General features: G+C 36.7%; 1 protein-coding gene across 1 annotated transcript in view; it reads left to right on the top strand.

The window, feature by feature from the left end:
- Positions 1 to 24,572, top strand: part of LOC145673364 (uncharacterized) — a 779,808-nt gene that overhangs the window by 576,507 nt on the left and 178,729 nt on the right. Inside the window, exons 22-23 of the mRNA XM_081743004.1 lie at positions 12,664 to 12,807; positions 14,891 to 15,032. Coding sequence (XP_081599130.1) covers positions 12,664 to 12,807; positions 14,891 to 15,032 — 286 coding nt within the window. The remainder of the gene's footprint in view (positions 1 to 12,663; positions 12,808 to 14,890; positions 15,033 to 24,572) is intronic.

The following is a 24,572-nucleotide window of genomic DNA, read 5'->3' as shown; positions in this document are numbered from 1 at the left end:
TTAAAATTATTTGATACTTTAATAAATATATTCGTTATTTGTAAAGATATTTATAATCCGTTTTCACATACTTTTTCACTGATCTTTAATGTGTCTGCAGATAAGCGGATACCTTCCATCGCCTTCTGCAATCGCTCTTTCTCTGTACTTTGCTAGAGCGACGCTGAAAGAGGCGGATGAATAAAGAAATATGTAAAGAATTTAGGAAATGAGAGTATGCTAGACAATGGGAAAACCGCGAGAAAGCCCATGGACACTTCTGGAGAGACACTTGTCCATTTCGTTGACCAACATGAAGAGTTCCTTGGCCATGTAGATCATGTGGTAGGTAGTAATACAGGGATGCAAGTAACTGCTCGCCCACTCGCCTACTCGCCCAGGGCGAGTGGTTCATCGGTGTCGGCGAGTATTTAATATCATACTGAAGATAAGTAAATGATTTCTTGAGTTGAGTTGATTTTAGTTTAGCGTCCCTTTCAGCAGCGAGGCTATATGAGACGTGGACCTACTGATTAACGTGGAATCCGAACCACATGAGCTCCCGCCGGGAATCAAACCCGGGTCTCCCACGCCAAAGGCGCGTACGCTAACCGCTTAGCCACGGAGGAGCTCATAAATGATTTCTATTGTGGGATTTGGACCAGTAGTTTTTTTTCTTGGGCTAGTAAAATTTTGTTGCTTATTTGCATCCCTGTAGTAATAGGAAATAAGACACATGGTGTTGGCAGGCAGTCACAATGGTGAGAGTGTCATTCAACGGATCAAAGACGATCAAAACCAATACGTACACAGTGTCAAGGCAAAGCACATGTACATGTCTGAGAACAATAATACGTACACTGAAATTATTCCCCTCCCTTCACCTCCCCATCTCTCCTTGATGTGCAAGGTGGTTACAATTAAAATGTCGCTATTCACGGCGGTTCAGCGCTGCTGTAATCAACGTATTACATTGAAATTAGGTAAATATGCTAATCAGACCATACGGAAGCGATTTACCCAGGAAGAAATATTAGTTCTACTTTCCGCCACCAGGGTAAAATGTGGTGCTGTATAGGCCATAAACACAGAGAAGCTCACACTTGATACACATAACAGCGTGAGAAGAAGGCAGACCGTGCACTGTTAATAAAATTGCTCTATCAGAACGGGAGCAAATACAGTGCAGCATTGAGGGAATATCGGCGTCTGAAAAGAATGAGAAGAGAACCTCTATCATGAAATGGCGTAAAGAAGGAAGATGGTACTGAAATTCGAGACAACACGTAAGTTACGGGTGACTTCAGCAAGAGAAAAACGATCCATTTCAACCGAGCTTGTTGGCGTGGTTCATATTCCGCTACCGGAAAGTACTTAGAACCATTTTACACTGTACAGGATTCACACAGCCCAAGAACTGAAACCCCAAGATCCGCTACAATGCCTTGAGGTTGCCCTTCGGTTTTTGGCACGGATAGGAGTGGATAACATGAGGCCTGCGGTATTCTGTGGACTAATACACATTTTACTCTAGAAGGGACACTGAACAAGCACGAATAAGCCATTAGTAATACAAGTATACATTTTCCATAACTCGTAATTTTCCACCTTAAAACAAATCTGAAATCGGGTTATTTCCTGTTGGCTTCCAGGACTTTTTCGTGGTAAATCATCCGCAGCGGAATGATGTCCATCCTTCAGCCAAGAAATAACTAGCTCGTCCACTTTGAGCTTGTCTAGCGGTGGGCCATTAACATTGATGAACAACAAGTTAGACAATGTTTGAGCACTTAGTGTATTTCTAATACTTGTCATCTGTCAAGTTATAAGGAGAAATCCCCGTTCGCACTCAGTCGTGGAAATTGGTAGTACTCGACAATCTGCTTGTTAGACTTAAGTCTGATAACGATTTTTCTCACTACCGCAATAATTCGGATCCTCACTACCTCCTTAGGATATGTATTATAATGAAAGCAATATAACATCCCAGTTTGGATTAAGGCAAAACTATATACCAAAAGTCATTTCATTTGACTTTGCAATTTAGCCGTTATGATCAGGCACACATAGTTACATTCAATTTTTATATAATAATTTATACATTACAGTGATTCAAAAATGTATTTTTCCAGTAGTTAGCCAGCACGTAGCCAAGATTTCATGAAGGGGGGGGGGCCGTGACATGAAATACTGTGATCATCACATCAGGGGCTCGATCATTCTAAACTATTTTACTGGAACATATATTGGTTCGTTTAACCAGAATTTCTTAACGGGGGAAGGAGGCAGGCGTGATATGAAATTCTGAAGGTTTAGGAGCTTGATCAATGTAAACTCTATCAACATATATTGGTTTGTTAGGACAATAAAATGAGGATATGTTGGTAACTATTTTAATAACAAACTATGAAGAAATCTCGAGTATAATAAAAGAATAAAAAAGTATTCAAAAAGATTTTACAATATTTACGTTTCTTTCTGTGTTCATTCAGGACAATAAAATGAGGATATGTTGGTAACTATTTTAATAACAAACTATGAAGAAATCTCGAGTATAATAAAAGAATAAAAAAGTATTCAAAAAGATTTTACAATATTTACGTTTCTTTCTGTGTTCATTCAAATGTAACACTTTTCCTTTCATTATGATCTCAACTATTATGAAAAGTACATATTCACTATTATCAAAAGTAGATACTCAATAATTTCTTGTAAAATATTTTACAATATCTGCGTTCCTTTCTCTGTTGAATCAAATGTTAATAGAACTCCTCTTCTATATACATTTTTATTTTTATTATTCCGTCAACTACTGTCGGTTCCAATTGGCAGGTTAACGGAGCAGTAAAAAATTGTTTTTGAAATAACATGTTTGATTCTGCAAGGATGCGATGACGAAAAATTATGATGAAAAATGACCACGCTGTTACTCAACGGCACTATGCTTTCGGAAGCATGAAATCTCCCTGACTAGTAGCAGAAATTCTGAGAATTCTGTAACTTTTTCTAGAAATTTCAAATTCTCTGACTCTTCTAGGATATCTCGCTCACCTCGCCACATGTATTGCAAGTAATACAAATCTCCTCATACGAAAGAGTAACCTAAAGCTTCCTGTAGTTTTTTAATTTTTTTTTGCGCTGATTCTTCTTTTTCTCATTTCATTTTGTTTCATCCTTCCTTATTTTTTTCATTTCTGGTCTCGAAGGGGGGTCCTGACACCCCCCTTGGCTACGTGTCTGAGTTAGCTCCCCTAGAAACTGACAGGCCTCGAAAGCCAAGTAGTAGTATAAGTCCTATTGTTATTATTACAATTACAAATATCAAATACAAAAGTGCCTGAATTTTCTTTTCTTTTTCTTTTTTTTTTTTTACTTAGATATAGCCTACTCACATCAAGTAAGTAGAGAGAAACAAATAGAAAAGGAAGGGAAATGAAGGTCTTGAAAGTAAAACGCAGACACATTTACCAGTCTTCAGAAGATACTGTCTACAATGCAGTAAGCAGAGTCGGTAGGTCAGACTGAGTCGGTGGGTCGCACTGGGTCATGATGGGTGGTGGCTTGCAGTAGGTCACGGTGGATGGTGGGTCGCAGTGGAACACGTTGGGTGGTGGGTCACAGTAGGTCACGGTGGGTGGCGGGTCGAAGTGGGTCACTGTGGGTGGTGGGTCACAGTGGTTCACATGCTGTTGACCCATGACCCACTGATCCACCCAGAAAACTTGACTCACTGACCCACTCCATCTCTGTTGTAACCACTCTGTATAGATATGAGATTATCACAGTAACAATGAAACAAAATTGCAAGTATTTTGAAAACTCATTGTTTACTTGTGTACCCACATTGGCCACAACGAATGAATAAGTTAATATCACGCGCCGCCTTGTAATCAAGGGATCCGGGTTCTATTCCTAAGGTTGCAAGAGGTTCAAAGTCAACGGTAGGTCATGACCTCATCTGTAGTGATATCGATACTGAGAAAGATCATAAGACTATAAGATAACAAGTGCAGTAAGAAACCTACCTGTACCTAGTGATGGGCAGTGGGAATATTCCCGGTGGGAAGGAATTTAAACATGGGAATATTCCCAGGTTTTTTCCCTAACCTATAAATTCCCGGGAAGGAATTTATTTCCATTTCTTTACTTTATCTTCCAAATTATAAGAACCATATGACTAATTACTTTATTTTAATATATTATGATTTATTTCTAGAGTAAAAGAATTTGGAGGTTAAAAAATTTAAAATTATTTGACGGTACTTTATATAACTAATAATATGATTTTTTAAATTTCCATTTCCATTTGCACTAAAAAGTAGGGTAATTGTTTAGTATTGGAGGCCAAAACTAGCAAAAGTAGGATGATTTACGGAAGAAATGAGTTGATAGTAATGTTAAAGTAATCAAGAAAGTATCGAACATTTTTTTTTTTTAAGACGGTAGGGGATTTATACAAAACGGAAAGGTAACTGGAAGTGATTTATGTGAGAAAAGAAAGTGAATTGTTGGTAACAAAGATAAAAGACAGCGTGCCATGCGAGGCTTTAACCCGCCTTCATTCGCTAACGCTCGCTCTGCAATTATGTCAAATTTAATGTTGGTAACGTAATTTAACATATGAAACCATAAAACAACCGCATTGGAATAGAAGATCGCAAAAAAGTAGGTGCAAAAGCTGGTCTGCAATGCTAAAGAAGAGCCAAAATTAGCAAAGTACTAATTTACGAACGATGAAAAGGAACCATTTTGTAAAGTAATTTAGAATTATGTAGAAATAGAGATGAAGTACTATTAATAAACCCTGAACCATTATTAGTAATAGACGTCGGGCTGTCTCCTCTCTCTGACTCGAATTTCTGAAGAGGTACTCGGACTTCTTTTACATGTGAGTTAACGTATGGAATTTCGAGAAATAGGTAGAATGAAAAGTCGTGTATGGCAATGTTACGTGCTAAAATATAAAGATAAGTATCTTGCAAATTTTGTGAATATAAATATGTTTGCGCAAATGTTGATAAATTGGTAAGACATGTATCTTCTAGCATTTACCCAATCTAATTGGTTTATAACATTTATAAAGTTAGTGTGTTTATAATATCAGTAATAGAGTCAAGTCGAGCAAATCCACTTACATATAAATTTAAACTGTTGCTATATAATTTACTATTAATTTTTTCACACATATTTAATTGATAGAACATATCGTAAATAAATATACATTTATGCGTACTCACTAAATATAATAAAGTGTTAATAAAGTAACATAGTACCGTTCAGAATATACATTTTAAAGAATCCTTTGGGGACAACAGTAATAATATGCTGTGATATAAAAATTAATTCAACTTTGAAATCATAATATAGTCATAGAATGCAATTTTCTTTCTGATTGAACATAAATTCCCGGATAAATTCCCATTTTGGGAATCTTCCCGGGAATTTACCCATCACTACCTGTACCTAAGCCAGGCCTTAAAACAGTAAAAAGGAAAAATGCAATACGTTTTCTTTATGCTAAATTCCCATTCAACTTTTTAATCAATTAATCATCTGGAGTTCAACGTTAGTATTGCAAATAGTGCAAGGATAAGGCGCATACTGTTTGATTTTCATTTGAATGTTGGAAATAATTTTATTAAAATTAAATACTACAATTGCCGCTGGGTCTGAAGTTGTTTATTGCAAATTCAGTCAACACGACTTTTTCCAAAGTTCATGGATTTAATTAAATCTCTGATTTATTTTTTAACGCATGCTCACATCTGTGCATACGATTCTCATATTGAAAAAGGAATTTATCTATTTATAATAAACACTTTTGGGGCAAGAGAAGGATATATTAGTTTCTTGCAGTTAACCCCTTCCCGCATGATTTGTTTCTTTTAGCGAAAAAAAATAATCAGTATTAAAAATCCTTATATGGGAACTTGAAAAATGAATTAAAACTTGAAGTTTAGATTTTTGACTTAATTCCAATGATAAATAAGTACGTGTTATATATGGCACACTATGCAGTAAGGTAAACTTTCCTAGAAGTGCGCAGGGGTACAAGTCTAAGGGTACTCTTGTAAACCAGTTTCGAAGAATATTTTGTGGATTATATTTCGAGGTACAGACTGAGTCAATCTAACATCAATGTTACTACTATCGCCTAAGTCTGGAGCTGCAGTAGGAACAACATTACTTTCAACCCTAGTAAATATTTCGAAACCATAACTGAAACCTGAAATTCCACTCAGAACAAATGCTTTATAACCCCATTTATGAGGTTTCTTTGCGTTATATCGTTTTATCGATGATCTTCACTTTATAGGAGTTATTTGCTCATTCACTGCCAAGAATTCTTCTTTGGGGGCTTCTCTCAGACGTTCTCGTATCTGTTCAAGAAAAGGCCTAATCTTATGAAGTATGCCATTGGCAAGTTCTCCGGCAGGAATAAGAGTTGAATTGGCATTGAAGTGAATAAATTGTTTGATCTCTTCAAACCGATCATAACTTATCACCTGATTTACAGCATCATGACCAAGCGTTCCGTTTCAATAATGTCTAGTAGCTGCGAGTTGAATAATTGACATGTAGAAAACCACACAATAAGCTGTTTTAGTTTATTTGTAGTTATTTGTTGGCCGAACATGTGTTGAATATAGCTTTGACAATTCAACTGCGTAATGAAGAATCTCATCAATGAAAAAGTACTTGAAATATTCAATAGGCGTTTATAGATGTTTTATTTCTTCAGGTAAGTCCTGAAGTCCTTGAAATTTTAAATCTTCTTGGTACTTTTCCATGTTTCTAGGTCTTCGCTTAATGTTTTACAAAGATGACGTAGGCCTCCCTATTCTGTGAATTATTTATGAGACGGAGAGGGACATCATCAACATCTGAATTCATTGCGTTATCAGAATTGGGTATGACGATCCTCTCAGACGCAGGAGCAACAGAAGCTTCATCCGAGTCCGATTGGTATTTCTTGGATCTAGTGCTGGTTCATCTTCGGATAAATCTGATAATTCACTGTCTTCACCATTTGGAAGTTATCTGGATTATCATTATTTTAAAAAAAGCTCTGGATCAATTGCTGTAACAGAATTGCAGAACGACTATAGTAGTTGTCACTTCCGCACTTCAAGAACAAAAAAGTATATGTAAACGCATAGTGTGACATATATGGCACATACGTTGTTTTCCAAATTCCTTCAATACGAACATACAAAATGAAGATCGTATTGTTGGAAATACACCTCAAAGTACTTATCTTGAATGTAATATTTTTTGTCTGGAAAATGCGCACAATATTTCGCCAAAAAATATTTTCACTGATAAAAATCCACTGCTTCACAAAATCCACATTTCAAAGTTTCCCCGTCTAAAACAACTAACAAAGAACACGCCAGATGACACCAAAATCTCTTATTCATACACGTCAATATCTCATACAGCAGGCGAAACAGTTATTTGGCGCCTTTGATAAATTACAAAAAAGCTAAAGTGAAAAAAGGGGATGTGCCATATATGGCACAGCATGCGGTAAAAGGTTAACGGTTGAGCAGAACTGACGAAGCGCACATGCAAGATACTTTTATTTAAGCATTTCGAAAATGACTCCAATGTCCAATTACAAAATACTATATACACTTTCCGTCATATAGACAAGAAACAACTGCGTTCAGGCTGGAATTGAAGATGGACAGGATAGAGAAAAGCGTATTCCGTAGTGCCAGAGTCTATATTTTAGAGCACCGTCCGAGTATTCACCTAATGTGAATCAGGACAAAATCTCAATATATGAGGTGTCTTACAAAAGTAATGAGACTGATTTAGTATTAACAAAGTTTTTATGTTTTTTAAACAACAATGTTATCCTCTTCAAAGTAGTTCCCTTGGGCAGCTATACACCGGCGAAGTCGTTGTTCCCACTTTTGGTAGCAGCGCTGGAAGTCTTCAACTGGTATGGCTTTTAACCGGTTGGTCACATTTTTTTGAGTGTTCTCCAGAGTTCCAAAATGACGTCCTTCTAGGACATGTTTCAATTTTGGGAAAAGGAAAAAGTCACAAGAAGTCGAATCAGGTGAATAGGGGGGCTGAAGTAAAGCAGGTGAATAGGGGGGGTTGAAGAACAACAGTAATGCGTTTTGAGGTCAAAAATTCACTGATGGAAATGGCCGTGTGACACGGGGCATTGTCATGGTGAAGCATCACTTGTCGCAATGTCTGGTCTCACACGAATCACTCTTTTCCTGAACCTTTCAAGGACACTTTTATAAAACACTTGGTTGACAGTTTGTCCTGGTGGAACAAATTCTTTGTGCACGATACCCTTACTATATATAAAAAAAACAAAAACAAATCAGCATCGGCTTGATATTTGATTTGCTCATTCTACATTTCTTCGGTCGAGGAGATGACGGAGTGTGCCACTCTTCGTTTTGCCGCTTTGTTACAGGATCGTACTCAAATATCCAAGATTAATCACCTGTGATCACACAATTGAAGAATTCTTGGTGATTGGCTATCCTCTCAAGAAGATCAATGCACACGTTTTTCTGATTGTCTGTTCAGTTGTGAGGATTTTCGGCACCATTTTGGCATAAATCTTTCGCATTTTCAAATCGTTTGTCAAAATTTGATGTACGGTGAAAGTGTTTAAAGTTAACTGTTCAATCATCATATTTATGGTTAAACTACGGTCTGATATTACAAGAGCCCTCAAACGTTCAACGTTTTCATCAATTTTTGAAGTTGAAGGTCTTCCTGAGCGAGGTTATCTTCAATGTGTTCTCGGCCTTCCAAAAATGATTTGTGTCAGCGGAAAATTTGTGCTCTTGATAAACAATGTTCTCCATAGGCATGTTTCAACTTTTCAAAATTCACACTCGCGGATTCACCAGGTTTAACTCAAAATTTTATTGCACAACGTTGCTCTAAATTCCGATGCTTCATTTCTATAACAAACAATAAAAACACAACTTCATTGATGGCGCTGTCAAAAATAATGTGTTAGCTATACGGAGTTCCAACTCGGGCTGAGGAAGTGGAAGGAATAAACAAACCGGTCTAGTACAGGCCGGTAGACACAACGTTGCCAGATCGCCCGCAGTGTTTGCCAGTCTCATTACTTTTCTCACACACTTTGTAGCTGTGTTGCGAGACCTCCTGAATTAGAAGCCAACGATCTACAAATTGAGTTATTTTTGCTCTTCATTATTATTATTTTTACTATTAACAATAATAATATCAATATTTTATGTAGTCAGCGTACTAGTTCAGTCTGTAGAGTTTTCTGTAGGTCATAGAAATTCCGCAGTGGAACACTTTGACCGTGGATTTCAAGGATTGTTTTCAGTCTACCAAGTAAATGCCAGGATAGTGCGTGTAAAGAGGCCACGATGACATTTCTCCGAATCTTTTTCTTTATTATTGTCTTCTTAAGTAGGTCAGCAACTGTTAAGTGGTCTAACTAGTAAGCTATATCTGGAGTTATTATTATTACAAGATGCGTAAAATATTTTCAGATTTTTTTCCTAAATATGTGTGAACGGAGTATAATTTATGTCTGTTATGAAGAGGTTAATTAATACGTTGTAGTAATAAGAAAACTGCAGGTATCTGTATCCAAATGTGTCCCTAAAGGGAGAACTCTATCCACTACTAATATATTTTTTTTGCCAAGCCAAATTATCTGCACGTATTATAGAAGTTTCTGTTATAGAGAAACATCACTGTAACATTATTAGTCGATTAATACAATTATATACTCAGTTTTCTCACAAATTAACCTTCCTACTACCGTGGGGTCCTATATGACCCCAAGCTAAGTTTAACAGTGTGTAACTCGCGTAATATATTACATTAAAAAATGAAAAACATTGGATTTTCATGTTTGCTTTGGAACTTCACTTTGGTATATTGTGATATTTTTTGTGTGTATGTGAGTGCAAGTTTCTCTACTTCGTGCACCGAGTACCACATATAGGGTCATATAGGACCCCAGCTATTATTAATAACTTTTGTATTTTTCGATGCATATCACTGATTATTCGGAGTGAAATTTGAAACAAATCACTCTTCAATTGTTTTCTCGAATGTATGAGAAACACCATGGCATCAAAAAATCTATCTTGCGAAGACGTAGAAAAAATTTGCATGAAGAAATCACTGATTCTCACTTTTCGCCAGAAGATCCTGCAAGTGATATGTTTCATCTAGTAACGATTGTGAAATAGATGAAATTTTGGACTATAATGATATAGATGAATATGATTCAGATTCATATCTAGATTCTGAAGATGACTGTAGGCTTGAAAGAAGCAAAAATGATACCTCAACATCTGCACTTACAGTAGGTATATTCTAATGGACTTCTACTTTTGTTGCATTTGTATTTTTGTCAATTGATTTTATTATTTTACAATGGTAAAATACAGTGCGATATACTTTCATGTAGCATGAAAATCTAAAATAATGATTTGCTTTGTTTTGAGTTTGACGTCACTCGATTATGCTGTGTAGACTAAAGATGACGTAGGCATACAGAGTGTAGGGGAATTCGAACTATATTCTTCCTTCAACTGTACTCCTACCGGGAATAGAACCCAGCCCTGGGTCGAAGGTAAGTGTGCTAGCCTCTCGATCCAGCGTGGTCCCGAAAATAATGAGAAATAGCTCCTAGTTGAAATCGTAGCCTTGCATTATCTGCTGTATTTCTGGTCCTCATCTATTAGTTTTCTGAACTTTCATGAAAGGCACATTTCAGCACTGTTCTTTAATTTGATAACAAGATTCCCTTTTTCGTTATTTCCTTTTTCCCATCCTTATTAAATATTATACAAAAAAAAATTTGAATAGAGTCCACGGTTATTCCACCTAGGCTAAAGATGACGACGATAATGAGAATAAATGAAATGGCTGATAGACGAAAGTGGGAGAAAATGGGTGAATCCCAAGAAAACCCATGCACAATGTGTTTATTCACCACAAATTACATTTGGCGCGAGCTGGGAATGAACCAGGAATCTTAGTCACTAGAGATGAAGGTGCTACCAATGAGCCACCGCGGCATATTATGTTTCTGAATAATCCATTAAATTGTTCCTAATGAGCACGATCAACTACGAGGATAAACATATTTCTATTCTTGTTCTGAATTTGATCCTGATTTCTGTTACTCATCTTATGTTATTGAAATGTTGATTTTTGCTTTCTTTTATGTTATGAATCCGCATTTTCTTTTCAAGTCGGAGAATGGACAATAAATCTACAGTAGTAATCCACTAAGGACTTGTCAGGACTCAGTTTCCGTCTCTAAGACTCCGCTTCGCAATATTATCAAGACTGGAAACAGGTCTTACACGTCATAGTATCAGGAATGTGGATACAGTTGAATCTCCTTTCGAGCACTTTATGAGACCCAATATTCTTGAAACTGTTTTGAAATGGACAAACAAGGAATGCTCTATTACATATGGATATAAATGAGCGTATGTTGATAAGGGTGAACTTCAGTATTTCATATTGCTTGTTATACTGGAGGAAGTATAAAAAACACACAATGAATGTATTATATATTTGTGGAGTAAAGAAGATGACAGTCCTATTTCCAACAAATCAATGTGGAGAAATAGATTTACACAGAATCTCGATGTTTCCTGTTCAATGACACTCAACATCGAGGCAAAAATCATAGTTCGGACAAATTATTTCCAATTAGAGACGCTTTTGATGCATGTGGAAGTACGTTACAGGACGCATATATAGCGGGTAACATTACTATTGATGAACAATTAGTGTCATTTTGAGGATGCTGACCCCTCCGTCATTACCTTCAGTGCTCTCAACGTTTTCATCATTTGGTTTTCACTCAATCCTGAATGGAACAGCAGAAGTAATTACACATGGAGAATATTTATTCTTGAACTAGCTAAGTCTCTAACTACACAAAACCGACTTCAGCGTTCAGAGTTCCCGTGTATATCTTCAGAAGCCAATAAATATCGAAAACGTGGTCGTTATCATTTCTATGAGCGGTATGTTATGCAAGACATATGTAAAGATGCGAAACATACGTGTATAAGCAACACTCAGGAATTCTTTGTGTAAAATTTGACAACGACCAAAACGACAGTGTAATTTTGTACAAGCTCTTTTGTGAGCAGTTTGTTTCTTGGAGATCAAAATTTCCTGAACAAAAAATACTTTACTTCGCAGGAAAACAAAAATTTAGAGAACTGTTTTAGAATCGAATTGTATGTCTAAAATAGGCAATTAGACTGGAAAATTCAGCTATACCACTAATCATCATCCAAATTATTAAGTTTCCCTATGTGTATACCTGTACTTAATTTATATAATTGCACTATGTTATCAATTTATCACCACATTAAGCATATTACATGACCAGAAAAGATAAGTTAATAACAATGCATAAACAAACACGATAGAATTTAAAACTGGGCACGATTAAATGTTTTTATAAATAAAGAAGGCTGTGTTTCTTCAATAAATGAAATGGGGTCAACAGTGACCCCAACGGTATTCAGTGTAATGAAAAAATTCCGGTAGTAGCAGGGTTAACTACAGATATTTATAGCCTGAAAAGTGGGTAAATGTTTTGATTGTATTTTAAAGTAAAATTAAGTTTTATTTTCAATAAAAATCTAATATCTGTTCTGATTTTTTTCTCAGTTTTCAAAGATCGTTTTTCTCCGACTGGAATACACCTCTTATGTTTTGTTTGGGTTACTTCGTTTACATTTAAACAAGGTTTAGGTAATCCTACTCCATATAGTACATTCGAACAATGGACATTCATTATCTCCTGTTTTATTGGTAAGTAACGTTTTTGTAATATTTTCAGGTGTATTGAAGTATTCCTATCCGCATTTAATTTATTTTATGAAATCTTTATGATCATTACAAATTGTATGTACTCTAAATTTAATCTCAAATTAACGTATAGCTTGCATTTTCCCCTCATTTTTGTTCTAAAAAGCACTTTTGCGGAAATTTGATTGAAGTTCAAACCCCAGTGTTGATGGACCCAACTCGGGAACCCAAGATTTGCACAAGAAAGTGTTTCACGACGATCACATGAGTTCTCTAGATTCTGTACAATTAATAATCATCATCATCATAGTTACTTTGCTATTATTGGTAGATTACTTGCCGCAATTGAGAAACTTCCAAGCTCTACAGTTTTCAGCTGACCTCTTCGTCTTCAAGCACGAATTTTCTGTTTGGATATTATCCATCACTTGTAGCCTCCTTAGCTCTCCGTCCCTTTTCTGTCACCATAATCTCTAGCATATCGTTACTGATACAGTTTCTTTTTAGCCAATGTCCTAACCAGTGTCTCTCCTCTTTTCAATAATTTTAAAATTTTTCTCTTCTCCTTCACCATTTGTAACATCCACTCATTCGCCTTTACGCTTCCTAATTCCCTCCATTCTAGTCCACACCCACATTTTGAAAGCTTCCAGTTATTTGCGTAATATCCATGTTTCTGCCCTACACAGTATAATACTCCATACGTAAAATGTACGTAAAATGGTGAAACGTAGAAGATGCTATGTTACTTGTTCAGGAACCGATCTATAAATAGTTGCGTACGACCAGACCGATTAATTTATAGCCTCTGAGATTGTAATATCTTAACCAGACGCACTTAATCTTTGAGAATCTTCTAACCAAATGCGATTGAGTTTAGCGAAACTAATCTCTTTCTGTACCAGTGTAGATTCTTTTATATCTTTACACTAGATGAATTAGTAATTACTGCGAACATTCGTATTACAATACTAATATTGATAATCACAAAACACTAAACAGGAGACGCGGAATAATCCCTGTAATACCTAGTTGAAAACTGAGTCATGACGGCAGGGGTAAAAGTGCGGAGAAACACGGGAGGATGCCCTCTCTCTACCTCCAAAAAATATGTACAGCGTCCCCCCAGTCCCTAAAAAAAATTACTATGGACAAAGATAGGCAAGGGGACGGCGGAGCGTCATGCCGCTACATACTGCCACTTAGTATTTTAGATCCACTTTAACCCTGCATGACGATGATCTGATCCTATTATTCTCGGTTTCATCGTAATTTCCCAACTTCGACGATCTTAACCGAACATTAGATAACATTTATACATTATTGCACAATTACGCAACATCGCTCTTGAAAATATTTTATAAGTATCACTTTCAAAATGTAATTTGACTCGGGCCCTTTTCACACGGGCTGTTTTTTCCGCGGGGCCCTTTTGACACCGAGTCCTCTTGACTTTTGATCCAGATGTTTTGGATGTGGGATCGATTTGACTTGAGTTTTTCTGTCCTCGCCACTTTGTCTGGGACTTTCCGACGCAAAATTGCTACATACATATAAACGTAGAATTTTAATATATAGATTGTCAACGAACTCTGGATGAAGAAGTGCAGGAGAAAGGGGATTTAGTATGGTGAACCAATATATTCCTAGAATACTGGAACTTTTCTGATTATGATAAATTGAATGGAGCAACGAGAGACCTACATACTTGCACAGTGCGCTGTAGGTGGGTACAGCATACTCGATGTTCTAACAATTATCCATCTTGTACAATTTGCTTAGTAGAACTTGTCCCGTTGTTCAGCCATGCATTTCATTTGTATAGCCTTCTTTTCACACTACGAGTAAGTCAAAATTATAATGTAAGTTAAATTGGTTCTGTTAAATTTTACTTTTTTAAATAAAGACATAATCAAGTAATGTGCACTTTAATCGTATGGTTTCAATGCCAAAGTGAGCAGTTAACCAATTCAAAATGTTTCGTTCTATACAAACTTTTTTGTTTCCTAATTTTCTAAGGATTGATTAAGTTGGAAACACAGAAAAAGTGTTGCGAATGACTGTTAAAGAATTTCATAATTTCTAGGGTTCACTGTTATTGCAAACTTGTTTGCTCAAATTGCATATAGATCAAATGAAGATAGTTGGCATCTACTTGTGTATCAGAAGAAAATGAAACAACTGTGTTCATATATGCAAGAGGAACATGTGGATAATGAATTTCAGGAGTAAGTAATTTATTGGATGAAATATAAAAAAGTTAACGATCTAGTCACTAGTACATTAGTTCATGAATATAAATTTGCAGCTGAGTTATTAGTGTTTAATATAGTTTTGATTTTAGTTTGTTTTGTAATGTATTTGCTTTACCTTTATTTGAATTATTTTATTGTTTAGCGTATGTAATATGTTTCCCCTTACCTTGAATTCTGTTCGTATGCTAAATAAACCCAACAAAACATAAAATACCAATAGACTGTATAGTAACAAGTGACAGAACCAGCGCATTGTGCTTAACAAGGAGAATTTCCTTAGATAATAACACCAATCATTACTACGTCTGATATAGGCTACATATTATTTAACACTTACTTACTTCTTGTATGCAACTGCATCTTGCATTATATTGTAGTTGTTGTAACATAAATAAAGACATTTCAACACCTACCGAAATATTGCGCGAGAACGTGCATGTTGGAAAAGTATAACACATCGCGATACTGTAAATATCAATGGTTTTTACACATTAACAGAGCGGAGAAAGCTGAGATCACTGTAGTAGCAAATACACAAGAGTCCGGGATAGATAATGGGCAGAGACAGCTTCCAGATAACGTCTACAAATTACAGCATAAAAATGTGATTATTATACTTTTCACAACAGTCTCCGTCTCCGAAAATCAATGAGAACTTGGTTTTCCATAGTTATTCCCACGCGTGTATATGTTTTTTTTTTTTTAATCTGTAAAATGGGAAAACCAAGTCGAGGATAGAACCAAGAGATTGCGTGTGCAGACGTGCTTTCCGAGGACGGACAAAATTCGTTTACAAATCGTGCTTGTGAGCACTCTGCTCGATTTGGTTTCAATTTCGAAATACGTGTAAGGACGCATTCCCTATTGAAAGGGCTAAGTATACCAGTGAATGTGGAACAAGAGGCCGCAATAGAGTAATTCTCGAAGCATAGGACAAATTTCTTAAGGTATTCTACAAAACGAGAAATGGTAAATTAGAAACTGAAAACTTGTGCAGTCAGAAATAATATTAAGTATATGTTTGAGGTAGAAGAAATAATAGCTCCAACCAATACTTAATATTGTTTCTGAGTGTAAAAATTCCATACCTACTGGTTCATAATATTAGAATCTCGGTTCAAAAAATAACTATTCCTTTACATCATATTAATCACAAATTTTGTTCACGAATTATGACACTTATCTTATGGTTACGATCAGCTTGCGAATTAGGTAATCTCTATTGGGGAGGGGGTAAAATTATGCCAACAGGACGTAAAGTTTGAAGGTGCACTAATTCAAAATGAGACAATGTCTTACCTCCCCCCAACACACATACATATGACATCTGTAATAAATAAAAGATTTATTAATTCAATTATTAATCTAGGCAATAACTATGTACGTATATATTGTCTGACATACACACATCACACCTTACCTTTCTGAACGTATTTAAATGTACTCACTCTTGTGTCCGTAGCTCTCTAAAATTTATTTACTTAATAATTAGGCCGGAGCGATAGCTATGATCACAAGCATTTGTTAATTCTTCCACTCATATTGCAATCTCCCATTTTGCGTTATTACACATAGCCTTCCAAAACACAACCTACTTCAGTATTATGAAAACCACTAAAATTATTAGTAAACCGGACTTACATTTGTTTTGTTTTGTTTTGTTTTTTTTTTTTTTCAAATCCACGTATTATCCTATCATACGAGAAATAGTTTGTTGCTGATCCAGATTTCTGGCATCAAGGTCAAATCTAAGGCCAAATATTTAAAAACTCTCAATTCAAATTTCGAGCTTGCGCTTCTACTCCCCGCGAAAGCTGGCTGCGCTCTTCATGATTTTTTTTAAAATCTCGATCCCGTGACGGAGATCAGGAAGTCAACACTTACAATTACTTTACTGTTAGGTTACATATGAGTTGATTCACTATGTGCTACGTTATTCAAATAAAGTATAAACATTACATTGAAGTTTTCCAAATAACATTATTGGTGTGGACAGAAAACTGTACAGCGAAAAGAAATATGGAAAATTGAAAGGTTAACTTTAAAAAGCCCGCTCCAGTTGAAGTGCTTATTCAGAAACAGACAATGACATGGAGAACCAGTCGTATTAGCAAATGCTGAAGCAAATCTTCAATTATGCGCCTACTCACATTCACTAACATGTTTGCTCACTAGGGGTGCATCCCCAGCGTGTGCGCTAACATATAGCCACGAGAGAATATATCTCAGATTTTGAGTACAGTTTCAAAAGTCTATTTCCGTAAACTGTAAAAGGCAGTAACTACTATAACAATTACCACAAATTAAACGCAACTTTTGAGTTGCATACATACAAACTACTAGGGAATGAGGACCATGCGCTAACAAATAATATACTGGAAAATGAAATACGACAAAAACAAAAACGGGATGATACTCAATACAAATGTATAGGATGATTGACATGTCCGACCTTCGCTAAGTATGGTCGAAGAAGTCATTTGTTTACTTCTTCTTGGACAACCGCTAAGAGCACTTATAAACCCATTATGTGACTTTGTTATGCGCAATTAGTATATTCAAATTCACGAACGACGACGAACTGAAGGGTATGAGGATACAATCGCAAGTAACAACCGTAATCACAATGATATACTTCAACTAAACAACGGTGAAAATAGAAGAAACTGGAAATGACCAAAAGTGAATAGTTTACATTCACATTTCGAAATACAGCTAGAAGGTGAAATTGACAAGAAACGACAAAGATCAGTGAAATTTGGCGTTATACTAAGCATAGTTTGGGGGGTCGGGAAGCGAGCATCCCCGATGGGGATACTTCAGCTGACTTCTTTGGAGGGAACAAAATGTGATTGAGGGGGAAAACCCCTCTCATCCCCCCGGTAATGTTGTTTTGGAATTCTGTGAATTACTTTTCAAATAATAGTTGCATTTAGTTTGAAATGAAGATAATAGTTTTAACATACAGTTATAGAATTTAAATAATAATGTTATTTAAAAAGTAGTTCACAGGATACAAAAACAATTTGATACATAATCAAATGCAGTGAAGTTCTTTCCTCGAACCGCTGCCTTAACTTAGATTTTGGGGAGTTGTTATTCTGACAACAGTGTACTTTCTATGGATGGCAACACTGAAAAGTCTTCAGGTTTATATTTTCTGTTGTAAAATAACATTATCTATGACTAAGATAAGTTGCATTTCATTATCTCTTTTCACTTATTAAATTTTGTATTATTTTTAGTAAGGCAGGCTCTTAAGGATGTCGCAAGTTAAAAAGTAACTCAAATTTCTTCAAAGAATAGTGGAATTGAGTGTTTCGTTACGGCTTGGTTTTTGACTAACACGGTTATGCTACTTGTTTCCTTTTTGTCTCCCTATATACAGGGTGCGGCACGTAAGACCGGCCCGTAAAGTGAACACATAAAATGAAGTGTAATGTATTGAATATGATTAACTACAACACATAAATGAAATGTAATGTATTGAATATGACTACTCACCTTCACAGCAGCCTTCACAGCAGGTGCTGAAAGTGTCCTCCGCCCACTTCAACACACATGTGAGCACGTTGAGGAGATTCATATATACCCTTGTCAGTTCTTGTGTTGTAATGCTATTGGTGACATCCTGGATCCTGGTCTTGAGTTCTTCAATTGTGTGTGGATTTGTTTCCTATAGTCTTTCCTTTAACAGTCCTCATAAGTAAAAGTCACACGTGGACAAGTCTGGTGACCGAGGAGGCCACAAGCCTTTGCTGATTGTTCTCTCTGGTGTAAACATCTCATGCACAAGGGACAATGATGCAGCTGATGTGTCGCATGTTGCACCGTCCTGCTGAAAGTAACATAACTGACGCTCCTCTTCGGTCAAGTGTGTATAAAACTCCTCCAGGATTCCCATATACACGTCACTGTTCACTGTCGTCTCAAAGAATATGGGCCCAATAACGCGTGTGGCGGAAATGGCACACCAAACACCAATCTGCGCATCATGCAAGGGTACCTGGTGGATTGCGTGTGGATTTTCTGTCGACCAATACCGGTTGTTTTGGTAATTTACGTACCCAGACAGGTGGAACCACGCCTCGTCACTCATGATGAGCATTAGTGGATCCAAGAACCCACTGGCAACATTGCTCAACAGCCATGAACAGAAATGCACCCTCTTCTGCAGGTCAGGCTCCTTCAGTTCTTGCACAACACTTATCCGGTACGGTTTTAACTTCAGTCCCCTTAAAACACGTCTGCAACTTCTCTCACTCGCATGAACCTGTTGACTCAATCTCCTGGTTGACTTTCGAGGACTTCTAGTCATTATCTCCTCCACCTGCATCTTTAATTCAGGTGTGCAGACAGATGGTCGTCTGTTCCTGGGAGCATTTTGAACCGATCCTGTACGCCGCCATTTTTCAATCAATTCCTGAATGGTGCTTTTTTCTGGCACAGAACGTCCTGGAAATTTCTCCCGAAACAAATTCTTTGTTTTCACAAAAGATCCAGTGAGAATGAACTCTTCAACAATGGCAACACGCTCGGGTATCGAATACGGCATTATCACACACTGACACTCACCCGGCTTAACACAACGAGGCCTTTTTCTCAACTGGTTTCGACAAGTTTCACTGGCTGCGGCTGCACGTGACTGCTGCAGGTCACGTAAGAGGACCCGACCTCGACACGCCATCTCTTGGTAGGAAGGTAGATTATTTAAGTGTTGCCAAAAACACAATATACCAGAATATTACGACGGGCCGGTTTTACGTGCTGCACCCTGTATATATATATATATATATCTTTTAGCAGCCTTGCCACAACGAAAACCGATTCTACCATACTTACACCTAGTCTCTATCGAAGCTGGGAACGACAGTTATAAATTCTGTTAAATACGTAGACAAACATGCAGATTAACTTGATATGACTAACGAACTAGAAATGTCCCTGAAAGTAAATAAAATTCTACTACATTTTCTGCATATCATCTGCAAATCTTATGCATCTAATCATTCTACCTACTACCGAAATACCATCATCATCATGTAAACTCTTTTTCACTATCTCTTCTAGATAGACATTAAATAGTGTTGGCGAGAGGCAGCATCCTTGTCGAACTCCACTTCCAATTGCACTCTCTTCCGTCAGTTCTTCCCTTATCCTAACACTTACTTGTTGGTTCATGTATAAGTTTCTTATAAGTCTTCTATCTTTCCATTCTAACCCTATCTTCCTTAGAACTCCCAACAACAATTCCCAATTCACGCGGTCAAAAGCCTTTTCTAGATCAATAAATATAACACACACCTCTGTCCCTTTTTCTATAAATCTTTCACCGATCGCCCTTAATAATCTAATTGCATCTCTTGTGCCCTTGCCTCTTCTGAACCCGAACTGCTCCTCCTCAACTTCTTTATTTGTTCTTTCATATAACCTTCTGTTCAGTATTCAGAGCAGAATTTTAGCTGCATGAGATATGAGACTAATAGTTCTATAATCCTCACATCTCTTTGGGTTCGATTTCTTAGCCATCGGTATCATGATCGTTTTCAGAAAGTCTTTTGGCCATTCTCCTGTTTCATATATTTCGTTGCATAGTCGGAACAATTCTTTCTTTCCCTTGTCTCCTATATTTTTAATGAATTCGATTGGTATGTTATCTATTCCGGCCAATAAAGGCAGAATACCTATGATGATGATATAGTATTTAACACATATAATCGTGCCTATTATTCAAATTGCATACAAAATACACCAATTATGCAAATGTAAAATTCACTATTTTTAGATTTACATGGATTAATAATATCCCTCTCTCATGAACTCTACCGTTCATATATTATTATCGATCTGTAGGTGGCTTTATATTATATTTTTCTTAATGTGTTTATAATACTTATTACATTCTTCGATAGTAAGACTATTCATGGCTTTGGATTAATTGTTTTAACAAAAGAGACACTGACCAAAGCTTAATACGTTACTTTATTTTAAATTATAATTTGTTACTGTTTCGAATATCTAGCATATCCTTATTTAGGTAAATAAGAAAAATAAATAAATAAATAGATAAAAATAAAAAAGTACAACAATGACTCTATATATGACTGTTAAAAGAATTCAAAAAAAATTATAACAATGAATATGTATACGACGGTTAAAGAATTTAAACTCTCTTATAACAACATTTATATATATGTCTGTATTTTCATTAATTTCGATCGTGTCTGAAGAAGGATATGCTAGATATCCGAAACAGTAACAAATTATAATTTAAAATAAAGTAACGTATTAAGCTTTGGTCAGTGTCTCTTTTGTTAAAAAAATACATTCTTCGACAGGTCAATTCATTTTGAGGCCGTCGTTTTTCTGGTGATGTGTCATAAGCAGTCGCAATGGTCCGGGTGATAATCGACATTAGTGCGTTATGTGTTTTTACATCTGGTCCTCTCGTATTTTCTCCTTGGTATCTTAGACAGCACGCCAGCACTGTTGAAACAAGTGTAAATTCAGAACATTTCACTGTTCGTGATGCTAGAGTCACCAAAACACTAGCGATAGGGTTGGGAGCGCGTTTCGACTCACTAAACTAACACACTTGAATATATATAGTTTTCGCACAGTTTATTAATCGTGATGCTCAACCCACCGTTTCTTGATAATAAGGCGGGGAGTGCGTTTCAACATAGAAGCACTAGTTAGTTCGTGCTCACACATCCGAATTGTGCTTACGGGAGGCTCGGAGCATCGACCAGTAGAGTCCTCTTCATCAGGTCACTGCCGCCTACAGTCGGACAATTTGTCCATGCCAACCAAAGGCGCGGTCAGGTTGCCGGCGCCGGACACCGGCGTCTTTCAGCGCAATTTTCGACCGCAACGAGCAAACACAGAGTCGTTCACCAAAAGAAATCAAAGAGAGTTAGAAGGTAATTTGTTGCTTTAAATACGAATTATTGCTTTTCCCTCCTATAAAGCTTTTTCGGAACAGTCATCAGACAGTCGAACGACAACTGTAAAAACACTGCCGACAATTTCTTGAAATACGACGTCGGCAAAAGTTTCAATATCGCGTACCAGCGGTAACGAGTCGAATTTTGGAAAATGAATAGAGCCTGTATCTTCTTTAATGACGTAGTAAAAATTGAAACTGTCCGAAGGTTTTTCTTGTGGGTGGACACTAATTCCATTAAATATGTCTTGTGAAAATGGAGTCGACAGAAACTCGGCATACAGCGGACGGAACGACTTCGGCAGTTAATGCTCGTATATGCCTCCCCCATTGACAATTTGTTGCCGTCGATGGCGGACCGCCTCCTACTTCAGCGGCCAGGCCGCCAACACAGGATGTGGGCATCTCCCACTTATGCCGTTTTTCAGCTCTTTCCCAATGGCGGCCCGCCAGCAGCGATAACACCTTTGCCGCTTAAAAGCCTGATTGAAGAAATCGTCGTCTGGTCGCGCTGCCTGTATGTTCGGTTCGCGTTCTTCATTTGTCACATGGTGATGCAGTGTGGGTGGACTGTTTCAAACAAAATGTGTTGTTGATTCTACGCCCAAACAAGACACGCAGTAAGAATAAGTGGGTAAGACTACGACTCAAGGTAATAAATTTGGGTTAAGTGCTCTATAGCCGCACCAATTTTTAGGAAATTTACTGGATCAATTGGAGAATTTGTTTAAGTTTGTGAGGAAGAATGAGAAAGTCAGGTAAGGGGAATAGTAAAAGTTAAGAAAGTTGTTGTTTTCAATGTAAGCTTCTCTGTATGTGGAGCGTGGAGGCGGATAGACTATTTCGTGGAGAGATACACTTGTTATGATATAGTGGCACAAAAGGCAGTGTGGAAATGATGCGTGTATGTCAAGGGAATGACATACCATGTGTGAGTTTTATAGAACTATTAAAAAATAACGAGCGACACTTAAGAAACTGTAGTACACGATTTTCTTCTTGAAATTGCAAAAGTTTACAAGCCTTAGTTTTGAAGGTAAGTGGCTCCTAACTCAATGGCAATGTATTTCTGCACAGTGTACGAAAGCTGTATTTTATGTGTACAACTGAAGCGTCACTAGTATGAAACCATAACAAGGGATAGTGAAATATGTATAATTACCAAAGCCCACATGTTTTCACTACCCTCGCTTGCGCGTATACCCACTGTCGTTGACGCACCTGCTCCCTTCGGACACGCTACCGCGCGGGCCCACCAGCGTCGCCCTGCCATAACTCAGGTTTATAGAAGTCGTGCTTTTCAGTGGCCAACTAGCACAGGTTTGTTTGTTTTGTGCACTTGAGTTTTTATGCATTTAACCTAATGTAACGTAATCGAACGTAACTTAATCTAATCCAACCAAATATAAGCGATTAGTGTACGTTTTGGTACATTTTTTATTTTCAAATTGGTTGTGCGGTACAGCAGTAATTCCCTAAATTTAAGTAAGGTTAGTTTGGATAATTTTTAGATTATTGCTAGAGGTGAGAACTTGATTTTGTTTTTTTGTGAATAGTTGTTGCATAATAGATTGAAAAAGTGACCCGCGACGTTTTATTATGGCAAAAATACTTAATAAAGCAAGGCTATATACAGGCTGCACATCTATAATACAATCAAAAGAACGCTATTTCCAAGCAGAAATCCGTACTTTAGGTAAAAAACCTCAGCGTTGTGAGTGGTAGGCCCGGTTTGAATCTCTCCGCCACCACATACCTTTTATTACAATATTTTTATTTACAATTTTGACTTCATTAATTTTTATTTAAATCTCATTTTGCAAGGGGAGTGTGACCCTTGTACTTTAAAAAATGCCTTGTACTTTAAAAAATTTAGAAAATCACTTTTCGCCACATTTTTCCTTTCTTCAATTTACACGCTAGAGCGTGCGAACAGTGGTGCGTGTTCTCTGGCGAGATTATAAAGTTAACAATTACAAAAAGATCTTTTAAAAATAATGCTTTCCCCAACTTTTTAGTACAATTTTGCAGAAACTTTTTGCATCAAATAACAATAAATGCACAAGTTTAGTCGTGTAAAGAATCAAACAGTTGTGTATTTTCTTATTTGGTTATTTAGATAAAGTTCATCAAATTTATTTTATTTCTTTTCCTTCTTTCAACCTAATGTTCCGTAAGGTAACCCAGTTATTATTATTTTTTTAATTTAAGGCCTCTTGTTCTTCGTCAATTGTTGTGGGGATCTTCCTACGGTCTCAGAGCTACAGAGATTCATTTACTCCTTTATATTGTGTCCCTTCACTGGTTTCTTCCCAATGACTATAGTTACCGTAACACATGTGTTGCTGTGTGTTAAGGGGCCTCATAAACCAAATTAAAGTACCGCTAATTTTATCATTTTTCTGTAATCAAACTGAAAAATATTCGAAAAATTGCATTGTTGGAACAGTAGTGTGCATGAGATAGAGTTATCAGGAGTCGGCAAACTGCTTTCGTTAAGCAGAAATTTGTGGAATTCGCATTATCGAAAGCAGTTAGACTACTCGTAATAACTGTCTCATGCACAC

The sequence above is a fragment of the Thermobia domestica genome, chromosome 16 (assembly GCF_964235325.1).
Source record: "Thermobia domestica chromosome 16, izTheDome1.hap1.1, whole genome shotgun sequence".
Taxonomy (NCBI): Eukaryota; Metazoa; Arthropoda; class Insecta; order Zygentoma; family Lepismatidae; genus Thermobia; species Thermobia domestica.
Note: the sequence above shows the minus strand (reverse complement) of the source record. Positions and strands in the feature narration are given on the sequence as shown.